Source organism: Hemitrygon akajei, chromosome 29 (assembly GCF_048418815.1).
Source record: "Hemitrygon akajei chromosome 29, sHemAka1.3, whole genome shotgun sequence".
In the NCBI taxonomy this organism is placed as follows: Eukaryota; Metazoa; Chordata; class Chondrichthyes; order Myliobatiformes; family Dasyatidae; genus Hemitrygon; species Hemitrygon akajei.
Window position 1 is genome coordinate 21,711,609 of NC_133152.1, and position 14,955 is coordinate 21,726,563.

A 14,955-nucleotide genomic window follows, 5' to 3' on the forward strand; every position below is an offset into this window, starting at 1 on the left:
CCTGCCATGCCCTTTTTCAGGGCGGCTCGTCCACCTTTGACCCACCTGGCGCTCAGCTCTCACCTGTGACTCCAAGTAGGTGTAACACATGCAGCGGCCACACCCCGGTAAACCGTCTCGGCAGGCGGGCCAAACCAGGTGAGGGTAGCCGACGGGTCTTCGACCCTCGGTGAGGTAGGGGATCTGTCTGTCCCTGACGGATTGAGCGGAGGAGACCGATTAATGGTCCAACTGTCAAGAAGGCAGGCCAGTAGGCGTTTGTGGAGCGCTAAGAGCACGACAAGGCACTTAGACATCCTGGTCATCCACTACAAAAGGTGGTGATCTCTGTAAACTCACCTGGCAGAAGGCAAAGGCAAACCACCGCTGTAACCTGCCTGGTACAATATCCCAATATGTCAGAGCAGCGTGGCGGGAAATTGTCCGCCAACTGGAAATTCCAGATGCGATCTAACGATGAGTACATAGCTGGTGCACTGAGAATGGGCCTACATTTTGTGGTAAGTTCCTTGAATGAGATTTGGGAACTTTGGGAGACCTCCAGTCTCTCTGATAACTATGTCTGCATGAAGTGCACCAAGCTGCAGCTCCTTGGAGACCACGTTAAGAATGGTCTGGCTCTGTGGCTCAGAAAAGAAGAGGGAGAAGAGGTGACACACAAAATGCTGGAGGAACTCGGCAGGCCAGGCAGCAAGCATCTATGGAAAAAAGTACAGTCGATGTTTCGGGCCGAAACCCTTCAGCAGGACGATCCTGCCGAGTTCCACCAGCATTTTATGTGTGTTGCTCGGATTTTCTCTTGTTTGGGAGAAGAGGTGAGCTGTAGTGATAGGGGATTGTTGGTTAGGGTTCTGTGGACGAGAATGAGATTTCCAGATGGCTTGTTGCCTCCTGGAACCAGGAGTTATGCACATCTCAAATTGAACCCACAGCATTCTTAAGTGGGAGAGTGAGCAGCCAGAAGTTGTGGCCCACTTTGGTACCAATAACATGGGTAGGATGGGTGATTAGGTACTGCAAAGTGATTTCAGGGAGTTAGGTGCTAAGTTAAAGGACAGGACCTCCAGGGTTGTGATCTTAAGACAGCCACCTGTGCCACGTACTACTGAGGGCAGAAATAGAAAGATTATAAAGTTTATCACATGGGTAACGTATTGGTGCAGGAGGGAGAGCTTTGGACTTTTGGACCATTAGGCTCTCTTCCAGGGAAGGGATGGTTTGCACCTGACTTGAGGGGGACTGATATCCAAGCGGATATTCAGTTTGCTAGTACTGAATGGGGGGGGGGGGGGGGGGGGCTTAAACTAGAGTTACAGAGGAATGGGAACCAGAGCGCCAGAACAGATAGTGGAGTGGTTGTGGAGACAGATGTTGTTAAGCCAACATACAAAGTCACGAATCAAAAGGTTGAGCATGGTGGGTTTAATGTTCAAGCTGCACATATTTCAGTGTAAGGAGTATTGTAGGAAAGGCCGATGAGCTTAGGGCATGGATCAATACGGGGTATTATGACATTGTAGCTATTATTGAGACTTGGTTGCAAGAAGGGCAGGACTGGCACCTCAATATTCCGGGGTGGTCCATTGTTTTAGACCTGATAGAGTGGGAGGGATTAAAGGAGGAGGGGTGGCATTACTAGTCAGGGAAAACGTCAAGGCAGTACTGAGACTAATCAGGACAGACTGGAGAGCTCATCTAGTGAGGCTTTATAGGTAGAACTGAGGAATAAAGTTATGAACACGTTCATGGGATTATATTATAGGCTAGCCATCAAACTTCCCTGGATCCCATGCCATCTGACTACCATGTGGAACCTTGTCAAATGCCTTACTAAAATCCATGTAGATCACATTCACTGCACTACCCTCATCTATATGCCTGGTCACCTCCTCAAAGAACTCCATCAGGCTTGTTAGGCACGATCTGCCCTTCACAGATGAGTAAAATTTGTAGGATTGCAGACTGTTGCAAGAAACATAAGGTTGTGATAGTAGGTGATTTTAACTTTCCACATATTGACTGGGACTCTGTAAAAATCCTGGATGGGAAAGAGTTTGTCAAATGTGTTCAGGAAAATTGCCTTAATCAGTAAATAGAAGTCCCAACTAGTGAGAGTGTGCGATACTTGACCTGCTATTAGGGCAGGTGACAGTAGGGAAACACTTTGTACCTCCTGATCATAATGCTATTAATTTCAACATAATAATGGAAAAGGATAGGTCCTGTGGATTGGGATGGGTTGTTTTCTGGCAAATGTGCACATGTTAAGTGAAATTTTGAGAGTACAAAGCTTGTATGCTCCTGACAGAATAAAAGGATAGGATAACAGGTCTAAGGAACCTTGGTTGGAGAGATATTGAGGCCCTGGTTAAGAAAAAGAAAGAGGTGCATAACAGGTACAGGCAGGTAGGAACAAGTGAGGTACTTGAGTATAAGAAATGCAAGAGAACATTTAAGGAAATCAGGAGGCCTATAAGAAGTCATGAGGTTGTTCTAGCAGACAAGGTGAAGGAGAATCCTAAGGACTTATACAGATATATTAAGAGCAAAAAGATATCAAGGGACAAAATTGGTCGTCTGGAAGACCAGAGTGGTAATCTAAGCAGGGAGCTAAAAGAGATGGAGGAGATCTTAAATGGATTTCTTACATCTGTATTTACTCAGGTTCAGCATCTGGGGGACAGTGATCACCGCTCCCTGACCTTTTGCATTATCATGGAAAAAGATAGAATCAGAGCGGACAGGAAAATTTTTAATTGGGGAAGGGCAAATTATGAGGCTAAAAGGCTAGAACTTGCAGGTGTGAATTGGGATGATGTTTTTGCAGGGAAATGTACTATGGACATGTGGTCGATGTTTAGGGATATCTTGCAGGATGTTAGGGATAAATTTGTCCCGGTGAGGAAGATAAAGAATGGTAGGGTGAAGGAACCATGGGTGACAAGTGAAGTGGAAAATCTAGTCAGGTGGAAGAAGGCAGCATACATGAGGTTTAGGAAGCAAGGATCAGATGGGTCTATTGAGGAATATAGGGTAGCAAGAAAGGAGCTTAAGAAGGGGCTGAGAAGAGCAAGAAGGGGGCATGAGAAGGCCCTGGCGAGTAGGGTAAAGGAAAACCCCAAGGCATTCTTCAATTATGTGAAGAACAAAAGGATGACAGGAGTGAAGGTAGGACCGATTAGAGATAAAAGTGGGAAGATGTGCCTGGAGGCTGTGGAAGTGAACGAGGTCGTTGTTCTGGAGCATATTGATATTAAGGGAGAGGAGGTGTTGGAGTTGTTAAAATACATTAGGATGGATAAGTCCCCGGGGCCTGACGGAATATTCCCCAGGCTGCTCCACGAGGCAAGGGAAGAGACTGCTGAACCTCTGGCTAGGATCTTTATGTCCTCGTTGACCATGGGAATGGTACCGGAGGATTGGAGGGAGGCAAATGTTGTCTCCTTGTTCAAAAAAGGTAGTAGGGATGGTCCAGGTAATTATAGACCAGTCAGCCTCACGTCTGTGGTGGGAAAGCTGTTGGAAAAGATTCTTAGAAATAGGATCTATGGGCATTTAGAGAATCATGGTCTGATCAGGGACAGTCAGCATGGCTTTGTGAAGGGCAGATCGTGCCTAAGAGGTAATCAGGCATATAGATGAGGGTAGTGCAGTGAATGTGATCTACATGGATTTTAGTAAGGCATTTGACAAGGTTCCACATGGTAGGCTTATTCAGAAAGTCAGAAGGCATGGGATCCAGAGAAGTTTGGCCAGGTGGATTCAGAATTGGCTTGCCTGCAGAAGGCAGAGGGTCGTGGTGGAGGGAGTACATTCAGATTGGAGGGTTGTGACTAGTGGTGTCCCACAAGGATCTGTTCTGGGACCTCTACTTTTTGTGATTTTTATTAACGACCTGAATGTGGGGGTAGAAGGGTGGGTTGGCAAGTTTGCAGACGACACAAAGGTTGGTGGTGGTGTAGATAGTGTAGAGGATTGTCGAAGATTACAGAGAGACATTAATAGGATGCAGAAGTGGGCTGAGAAGTGGCAGATGGAGTTTAACCCGGAGAAGTGTGAGGTGGTACACTTTGGAAGGACAAACTCCAAGGCAGAGTACAAAGTAAATGGTAGGATACTTGGTAGTGTGGAGGAGCAGAGAGATCTGTGAGTACATGTCCACAGATCCCTGAAAGTTGCCTCACAGGTAGAAAGGGTAGTTAAGAAAGCTTATGGGGTGTTAGCTTTCATAAGTTGAGGGACAGAGTTTAAGAGACGCAATGTAATGATGCAGCTCTATAAAACTCTAGTTAGGCCACACTTGGAGTACTGTGTCCAGTTCTGGTCACCTCACTATAGGAAGGATGTGGAAGCATTGGAAAGGGTACAGAGGAGATTTACCAGGATGCTGTCTGGTTTAGAGAGTATAAATTATGATCAGAGATTAAGGGAGCTAGGGCTTTATTCTTTGGAGAGAAGGAGGATGAGAGGAGACATGATAGAGGTGTACAAGATATTAAGAGGAATAGACAGAGTGGACAACCAGCGCCTCTTCTCCAGGGCACCACTGCTCAGTACAAGAGGAAGACCTGACGAAGGGTCTCGGCCTGAAATGTTGACAGCGCTTCTCCCTATAGATGCTGCCTAGCCTGCTGTGTTCTACCAGCATTTTGTGTGTGTTGTTGTCAGTACAAGAAGACATGGCGTTAAGGTAAGGGGAGGGAAGTTCAAGGGGGATATGAGAGGAAGGTTTATCACTCAGAGAGTGGTTGGTGCGTGGAATGCACTGCCTGAGTCAGTGGTGGAGGCAGATACACTAGTGAAGTTTAAGAGACTACTAGACAGGTACATGGAAGAATTTAAGGTGGGGGGGTTATATGGGAGGCAGGGTTTGAGGGTCGGCACAACATTGTGGGCCGAAGGGCCTGTAATGTGCTGTACTATTCTATGTTCAGACAGTCTATAGAAGTGAGGCAAAGCAGTAATGAGGTCATGGACCATATACAAATTACAAGAGGAGGGGGTGTTTGCTGGCTTGAGGCAAATTAGGGTGGCTAAATCCCCAGGGCCTGACAAAATGTTCCCTAAGACACAGTGGGAGGCTACTGCAAAAATTACAGGGGCCCTAGCAGAGATACTTAAAACATTCTTAGCCATGGGTGGGGTGACGGATAGCTAATGCTGGTGAGCCTGTAATTGGTCACGAGTAAATTATTGGAAGGTATTCTAAGAAACATGATATACTGGACCAGATATAGAAGTATTCGGATAGACAGGGACTGATCAGGGATAGTCGACATGGCTTTGGTGTGGTAAGTCATGTCGAACCAATCTTTTAGAGATTTTCAAGGAAGTTACCAGGAAAGTTGATTGAGGCAAGGCAGTGGATGCTGTATACGTGGACTTTGCAAGGGCCCTCGACAAAGTTCCACATGGGAGGTTGGTCACGAAGGTTCAGTCACTTGACATTCAAGATGAGATAGTAAACTGGAGTTGACACAGTGTATCCAGAGATACCGGCCACGTGACAGATGCACTGCCACCTGGCTGGTCGGAGGACACACCACATGCCAATCAACATTTGGTCCCTCCCAACTAATCAATGCACACCTAAATTATTGGTCACCTTAATTGGATTATCTCGCCCAGCCCCATGCTATAAAAGGTGAGACTTGTCCCTGGCTCGGTCTCTCTTACAGACCACCTCATTGAAGGTAAGTGCATTGATTTATGTTTGGGAAGGTCTATCGTTTGTCCTGGTAAGGGAGCCGCAGCTATCCAAGGTCAAGGGGGATAGCTGTTGTAGTGCTTTTCCCTTGTTCTTTGTTTGTGTAACCGTACCCTGTCCCCACACCGCTTCCTGTGTATTGTAGTTGCTTGTGTTGACCTGACTTCCCCTTTAATAATAAATTCCTTATTATTAAAACTGTGTGTGTCCAGGCCTCTACTGTTGAGACTCAAAGAACCAGTTATTTCCATCACAACACACTGGCTCTGCGGAACAAATCAGAGAGTGGCTGTAGATGGTTGCCTTTCTGACTGAAGACCTGTGACTAGTGGAGTGCCACAAAGATCGGAGTTGGGTCCCCTGTTGTTTGTCATCTAGGTCAACGATCTGGATGAAAATGTGGTTAACTAGATCAATAAACTTGTGGATAACACCAAGATGGGGTGTAGTGGATAGTGAGGAAGGCTATCAAAGCTTGCAGTGGGATCTGGACCAGCTGGAAAAATGGCAGGTGGAATTTTAATGTACACAAGTGTGAAGTGCTGCACTTTGGGAGTACCAACCAGTGTAGGTCTTATACCGTGAATGGTAGGGTACTGAGAAGTGTGGTACAACGGAGGAATCTGGGCGTACAGATTCATAATTCCTTGAAAATAGTGCACAGGTCAAAATAAGGTCACAAAGAAAGTTTTTGGCACATTGGCCTTCATAAATCAATGTACTGAGTACAAGATTAGGATGATATGTTGAAATTGTATGAAACGTTGGTAAGGCTTAATTTGGAGCATTGTGTGCAATTTTAGTCACCAACCTACAGGGAAGATGTAAATGAGAAAAAATTGACAAGAATGTTGTCAGGCCTTGAGGACCTGAGTTATAGGGAAAGGTTGAATAGGCTAGGACTTTCTTCCCTAGAACGTAGAAGGCTGAGGGGAGATTTGATAGAGGTATATAAAATTATAAGGAATATAGATAAAGTAAATGCAAGCAGGCTTTTTCCACTGAGGTTGAGTGAAACTATAACTAGACGTCATGGGTTAAGGATGAAAGGTGAAATGTTTATTGGGAACATGAGAGGGACTTCACTCAAGAGGGTGGTGATAGTGTGGAACGACTGGCAGCACAGGTGGTGGATGCAGGGTCAATTTCAACATTCAAGAGAAATTTGGATGGGCACATAAATGAGAGAGGAATGAAGGGCTACAGTCCGGGTGCAGATCAATGAACTCAGAAAGATTAATGGTTTGGCACAGACTAGATGGGCCAAAGGGCCTGTGTCTGTGCTGTAGTGGTCTATGACTCTATTGCTTGGTGTCTCAGTGGATGACATCTACAATCATACCCACCTGGCCATTCAGTATTTGCAAGATTTCTGGCCTCAACTATAACTAACTCCTGAGAGAGTTTCAAGTAATCCTTGTAACATATAATAATGATTTATCATAAATAGATGCTATTCCCATTGGAGTAAAATTCCTGTAGCATGTACAGTCTATCCTGAGGCACAGCCAACAACAGAGATAGAATTAAAATAGAAGTAAATCCATCTACCTTCCTTTCTACTGACAACCATTATTAGCTCTCATAAATTGTCATTGGGCTTAGATGGAGAATGAGACAGCATTGCATCAGAATCTAAAGTGACTCAGCTGGGAAAAATTGCCTTCCAGCAGAAATTATTGGATAGCATTGGGAGCCGAAGTCTTAGATAGTTTCTTCACAATGTAGTTGATGAAACTCTTAGCGGACGATTGCTGAAATGGTTAGGTTAACTATACAACAGATTTAACCAAGGATCCTCAATTCAAATGGCTTGCTGTGGCTGGCAGCAAGTAAGCCAGACTTGTTGGGGGAGACAGAAATACAAACATTTGTAATCCATTACAGCAGAGCAAATAGGAGAGTTAGAACTGAGACCGAATTTCTTTGTGGCTGAATTTCACAATGTTAATAAGTTAACTATAGTAGGTATTGCCATGAAAGGAAAATACTATCTATCACAAAGCTTATAAATCTTATGACAGGAAAATGCCTCACAGAGGTACTGCAATATAATATAGGAAAGAACAGTTCATGAAAAAGTGCTGAATGTAAAATGTTCTTCTTGTAATCTTTGCAGAACATAACATACATAAGGGATACATAGCACACATGTCTCTATTAAATATAGTAAAATATAAGGTACCATTCGAATACAGCGGCATGCGAAAAGGTTGACCCTTGGACAATACTGTTGCCAGGATGAGATACTGGAATCCAGACACACAGAATAAAGCAGTGTTTTCATAGTTTGGTAGTTTGTTGACAGAGGAACTGGTGTTTGCAGGAACAAACCTTCAAAAACAGAAATCTGAAGCTGTTCACAGTGATAAGAGAAAGGCAATTAGCAACCTCCCTGACGTCTCTGCACCAATAAACAACCACAAAGGGTTAACATCTGAATTTTATTAATTCAACCCTAACCACTGGAAATTAGAATATGGACCCTCGCTACCATTCAGGGCCACAAACAGTCCTTCCAGGTGAGGCGACACCTCACCTGTGAGTCTGCTGGGGTCATCTCCTGTATCCGGTGCTCCAGGTGTGGCCTCCTGTAAATCAGTGAGACCCGACGTAGATTGGGAGACTGCTTCGCTGAACACCTATGCTCTTTCCGCCAGAAAAAGCAGGATCTCCTGGCCGCTCATTTCTATTCTATTTCCCATTTCAACATATCAGTCCATGGCCTCCTCTACTGCCACAATGAGGCCACACTTAGGTTGGAGGAGCAACACGTTATATTCCATCTGGGTAGCCTCCAACTTGATGGCATGAACATTCATTTCTTAAACTTACAGTAACTGATCCCTATCTACTTCACCAATCCCCATTCCCATTTCCCTTTCTCACTTATCTCCTTATTTGCCCTTCACTTCCCCATGGTGCTGCTCCCACTTCCCTTCCTTCCATGATCTTCTGTCCTCTCCCATCAGATTCCCCCTTCTCCAGCCCTTTCATCTCTTTCACCAATTGTCTTCCCAGTTCTTTGCTTCACCCCCCTCCCCCAGTTTCTCCATCACCTCCTACCCTGTACTTCTGCCTCCCCTCCCTCACCTTCTTACACTGAATTATTTCCAGTCCTGACGAAGGGTCTCGGCCCAAAAAGTTGACTATTTACTCTTTCTCATAGACGCTGTCTGGCCTGCTGATTTCCTCCAGCATTTTATGTGCATTAACTTGATTTCCAGCATCTGCAATTTCTCTCGTTTGTGATATGGACCACAGATTTTGATACACATGGTAACCACTCCAGGAGCACAAAACTTGTGATAAGGTGAAATACAAATGGCCACGAGTTTTGGCTATGTGAAGTCCTTTTACCTCCAGGAGTACAACTTAAACATTGAAAGTAACTATGTTATTGAATCTGCTGCATTTGATTTTTCTCTTTGTACTGAAGGCTGACCGACATGCAAGATAGATATAAGAAACAAGCCATTTGGCCAGGACTCTGATCTACCCCAGTCCCATTTGTGTGCACTTGGGTCATAACCATCTAAACCTTTCCTTATACTTGTCCAAACGTTTTCTTAAATGTTGCAACTGTACCTCCTGCTACCACTTCCACTGGCAGCTTTCCATGTACCCACCACTTCGTGTGTGGAAAAGTTGCCCCTCGGATCTCTTTAAAATGTTTCCATTCAAACCTAGTTTTAAGTTCCTGTACCCTAAGAAAATAACGATGACAGTCGAACCTCACAAATTTATAAATTTCTATAAAGTCAGCTCTCAGCATTCTTCACTCCAGGGGCAACAGGCCCAGCTTATCCAGTCTGTCCTTAAAACTCAAGACCTCAAGCCAGGAAACACCTTTGTGAATATTTTCTGCACCTTCCCGAGCTTACTATCGTGTAGTAACCAGAATGACATAAATTATCTCTGTGAAGTCTATCCTTTGGTTTGTATTATGAATTCCCAGCTCTTGCACTTAGTGCCATGGCCCGTGAAGTCAAGCAAGCCATGTTTTCGTATGTCTATGTTGTTGCTTTCAGTGAACTATGTACCTATACTCCAACATCTCAATACCATTCCTTGAACTTTTCAATTCACTGCGTATGTATTTGTCCAAGTTAAATTCCATCTGCTGATCCTTTTCCCACTTTCCCGGTTGATCAATTAGCCTTCTTCACTGTTCATATAGTGCCAATTTTTGTGTCATCTTCTAACTTACTAATTACGCCATCTATATTCTTATACAAATAACTATTACACATGATATCAGGTGACCCAACAGCACATCACTGGTCACAGGCCTCCAATTAGACCATCAACCCTCTACATCCACCCACTGCCTCCTGCCACCAAGCTAATATAAGAAAAGGGGGCAAGTTAAGCAGTCAGATACAATGCAAGTTAGCTTTCCTGATCAGCCTACCTTGTCCCTGTACACATCTACCACCCTGCTCTGCTTAGGTCTCTTGCTCACTTCAAAAAAGCTATCATTTTTGTGAGACATTGTATCCCACACACAAACAGGCCTTTACAAATGCAAATAACTCCTGTCTCTCATAATCACTGCCCCGCCACCCTCTCCCCCCACACAGTCACACAGCCAGCCTTTCAACTTCACTCGCACTAGTAACATGCTGGCTCTGAACTTTTCCTATCTCACTTTTAATAGCCTCACAAAGATTTTACAACATTATACAGTGCCCATACATGACGCTACCTCCATCATACTTCACAGTAGGGATGGTATTACCTGGCTGATGCACAGAATTAGATTTACATGACGTATACTGCTTAGTGTTGAGGCCAAAAGTTGCATTTTGGTCTCATCCAACCACAAGATGAGATTCTTTCTACCACATCTTTACAGCATCTTCTAAGTGATGCTTTGCAAAGTCTTTACTGGAAAGGATATTTTAAAAGCAGTACCCATGGGTAAATCTTCTGGGGATGCTTTTCAGCAGCAGAGACTGGAAGTCTGGTCAGCAATGATGGAGAAGATGAATGCTACTAAATATAGAGAGATCAGGAATAACCTGCTAGCCTCTGCCAGGAAACTTAAACTGGGGGAGGAAGTTTGTCTTTCAGCAGAACAACGACCCAAAGCACACTGCCAGAGCAACCATGAAGTGGCTTCAAAAGAAGAAAACTGATGTCCTTGAGTGCTGACCTTAACCCATTTGAACTTCTCTGGCAAGGCCTCAAGATTACCGTCCACCATCATTCCCCAACTAACCAGGTGCAGCTTTAGCAAATTTGCAATGACGATTGGGCAAATTTTTCTCCATTGTATTGTGCAAAGCTAATAGAGAATTATCCAGAAAGACTACTGGCTGTACTAGCTGTGAGACGTGGTTCAACTAAGTACTGAGCAAAGAGGGAACTGCTGATATTTCAATTTGAGTTTTTAGTTTCTCATGCTTTACAATTTTCTCTGATTTTTGGACTCCACTGTGGGGAATAAAAAGGAGCATGTGATTCAGAAATAAAAATTTTCAGTTAAATTGATGAAAATCCCTGGTTGTAATACTCATTTGTGTGAACAAAGGGTTGAGGGCTGAATACTTTTTCCAAGGCACTGTACATATTTCAATGGTCAGATAGACAGATCAACTTAGGAGAAGAAAATCCTTTTCCCCCTTTGTTTCCCAGTTTTCTTCCTTCAAACCCAAAAGCTCGTTAAGGTTTCAATTTTCTTGCTATCACAGTAAATGCAGAATCCTTAATATACAAGTTAAAACTGTCAATGATAGCAAACTGCTAAGTTGGGGAAAGTCATGGGAAAGTCTGTCCCAGTTCTCTCCCAATATCTTGCAAACCCTCTAGTAGTTTTATAATCACCAGTGTCGCAATTGAGGATGACTTGTTTCTACTCGGGGTTGAGGTAGCTGCTGAGAACAACGTGGAAAACGCAGATGGGGGAAAGCTGTCCAAACTTTCTCCAACCAGCTTCTAACCTACTGTGAAAAGACTACTGAATGGACTCTTGAACGATAAGGTGGAATCTACTTTGTCAATGCCTTACACCATATAGTCTGCCTCTCCTGCACTTTCTAAAACTGTAAAAAGTCTGAATTCTGTTGTTGCTCATTGCTTGTACCACCCTGATGTAATTATCTGTGAGCTTGGCATGCAAAACAATGTTTTTCACTGTACTTTGATAATAAACCAATTTGCCAATTGAAATTTACCAATTTATCTTATTATTTTCCTACCAATATACCAAGAATAGCTATGGAAGACAACATACAGACGTAAAACTTGAAGAATTCAGATGGTTATGGTTCAATCTATATATTGTTTTAAAGCAATTACTTTCTTTCATCCAGTAATTGTACAACTTGGGATGATGCGACGTGCTTACCAGCTCTGAGTAGTAGTGACTGTGTAGGTGAGGATCTGAATCAATATAACCAGTGTGGTTTGTAGAAGCAGACTGCCCAGGATTGTAATGTTGATAAGACTCCCCACAGGTCGCTGAGCCACAAGCTCTTTTGCAGGCCCCGTTCGCCCCATGAGTATGGCCACAGTTGTAGTAATAACCAGGTCAAAGTACAGATATTGCCAGTCTCCCAAGTTTGAGTTGATCTGCATCAAAAAGCATTTTAGAACAGTGAGGTATCTGTACTAATGAACTTCTAATTAGGTTGATAGGAGAAGGCTGGGAGACATTAAACGGAGTTTAAAAATAATCAATAAAGAATAAAATTAAGCTACCTGGTCTCTGCCCTACCCTGAACTACATCGATCAGCATTTGAAATACCAAGTCAAGCGGCATCCACAAGAAGCACTGCCTCAAAGTGGGAACATCCATCATCAGGGATGCTCACCATATGGGTTGTGTCCTCTTCCTGATGCTACTATGGAGCAGAAGGTTCAGAAATCTGAAGTCCTGCACCATCAGGAAGAGCTACTTTCCTACAAGTATCAGATTCTGGAACTGACTTGCACAACTCGAACCCTAACTCAGTAACTGAACACTATGGATCACTTCTTGCACTACCATGGAATTGTCTCTGATTTTATTTTTTCCCCACAAATGTCTTTGCACAGTCCTTTTGTTCTCTTCACTTTCTTGAATAAATTATGCTCATAAAGAGTCGAGACAAAATTATTTGGTCTAAGATTGCATCCATGTGCACCCACAAAATGCATAAGAACATAAGAAACAGGAGCAGGAGTAGGCCATCCGGCCCATCGAGCCTGCCCTGTCATTCAATAAGATCATGGCTGATCTGTCCATAAACTCTGCTCCATCTACCTGCCTTTTCCCCATAACCCTTAATTCCCTTACTATGTAAAAACCTATCTAACTGCTTCTTAAATATATTTAGTGAGGAAGCCTCAACTGCTTCCCTGGGCAGAGAATTCCACAGATTCACCACTCTCTGGGAAAAACAGTTTCTCCTCATCTCCATTCTAAATCTTCTCCCCTGAATCTTGAGGCAATGTCCCCTAGCTCTAGTCTCACCTACCTATGGAAACAACTTTCCTACTTCCAGCTTACCTAACCCTTTCAAAATTTTGTATGTTTCTATAAGATCCCCTCTCATTCTTCTGAACTCCAGAGAGTATAGTCCCTGGCGAATCAATGTCTCCTCATAGGTTAATCCCCTTCATCCCTGGAATCAACCTAGTGAACCTCCTTTGCACAGCCTCAGTATATCCTTCCTCAAGTATGGAGACCAGAACTGCACACAATACTCCAGGTGCGGCCTCACCAGTACCCTGTATAGTTGCAGCGTAACCTCCCTGCTCTTGAATTCAATCCCTCTAGCAATGAAGGCCAACGTTCTGTTTGCCTTCTTAATAACCTGTTCTACCTGCAAACCAACTTTTTGTGATTCATGAACAAGCACTCCCAAGTCCCTCTGCACAACAGCATGCTGCAATCTTTCACCACTTAAATAATAATCTGCTCTTCTATTATTCCTTCCAAAGTGGATGATCTCGCATTTACCAACATTGTATTCCATCTGCCAGACCTTGGCCCACTCACTTAACCTAACTATATCCCTCTGCAGACTCTCCACATCCTTTGTACAATTTGCTTTTCCACTCAGTTTAGTGTCATCGGCAAATTTTGCCCGCTACACTCAGTCCCCTCTTCCAAATCATCAATGTAAATGGTAAACAGCTGTGGGCCCAGCACCAACCCCTGCGGCACCCCACTCACCACTGACTGCCAACCGAAGAAACACCCATTTATACCAACTCTCTGTCTGCTATTGGTTAACCAATCCACTACCCATGCTAATACACTTCCTCTGACTCCATGCATCTGTATCTTATTTACAAGTCTCTTGTGTGGCACCTCATCGAATGCCTTTTGGAAATCCAGGTATATGACATCCACCTGTTCCCCTCTATCCACTACACTCATTACGTCCTCAAAGAACTCCAGTAAGATTGTCAAACAAGACCTGCCCTTTCTGAATCCATGCTGCGTCTGTCTAATAGAACCACTCCTTACTAAATGCATGAACTTACTGTGTACAATATTAGCACCGAGACGAACTGGATCATGCTGTACATGGCCATATATTTGAAAACTCCAAAGGATGTGATAAGAGAGGCTCGACCTTCCCTATAAAGAATGGAATATTTCTGTATTAAACTACAATTTAAAGAAGACCTTCAAAATGAATAGTCAGAAGAATACCCAAACAGAAAGAATGCAGGCAGTTATTTTACTCAACAGTACAGCTAAAGTGAAAGTCGTACAATTAACTTTAGTACTAAGTTATAGTCGCTAGTGCAATAATTATGTCTATGGCAACATCTCGCAATCTTCGTGACAGTTCCTATTCCCAAAAAACCTTCCATCACAATGAGCATCAAAGAACTCACCGAATTATCATCGGGACACACTTAATGTTATCTATCTTTGAGGTGAAGGGAGATGCTACCGAAGCCTCGGTCTCAGAGAGAGAGATTCCTGCATCTGCAGCTTTCAAAGCCCCACAGTCATTAGCTCCATCTCCGCACATTCCTACAGTGTACCTGAAGAAGGGTGAACACTAAATATTAATGTACAGCAGTTTTACATCCATCCAGCACACTAAAAAAAAACAAAGAAATGGGCCTTGATTGTGAATGCAACCACCTTGAATAATAGTGTTCAAGAAAGTTTAACCTGAACAAGATAACTGCTATAAAGCCAATACTTTGTGTATCACACATTATATATTCAAATACACTTCCAGAGAGTATGAATAGCACAACATCCTAGAGCCATTAATGCCACTGTTTAGTGTTA

General features: G+C 43.5%; 1 protein-coding gene across 2 annotated transcripts in view; it reads right to left on the reverse strand.

Annotated features, from left to right (window-relative positions):
* Window positions 1–14,955, reverse strand: part of atp13a2 (ATPase cation transporting 13A2) — a 119,524-nt gene that overhangs the window by 3,980 nt on the left and 100,589 nt on the right. For both annotated transcript variants that reach the window (XM_073031816.1, XM_073031817.1), the window contains exons 24-27: window positions 14,547–14,699; window positions 14,187–14,283; window positions 12,060–12,283; window positions 7,893–8,041 (exon numbers count right to left, since the gene is read on the reverse strand). In XM_073031816.1, coding sequence (XP_072887917.1) covers window positions 7,893–8,041; window positions 12,060–12,283; window positions 14,187–14,283; window positions 14,547–14,699 — 623 coding nt within the window. The remainder of the gene's footprint in view (window positions 1–7,892; window positions 8,042–12,059; window positions 12,284–14,186; window positions 14,284–14,546; window positions 14,700–14,955) is intronic.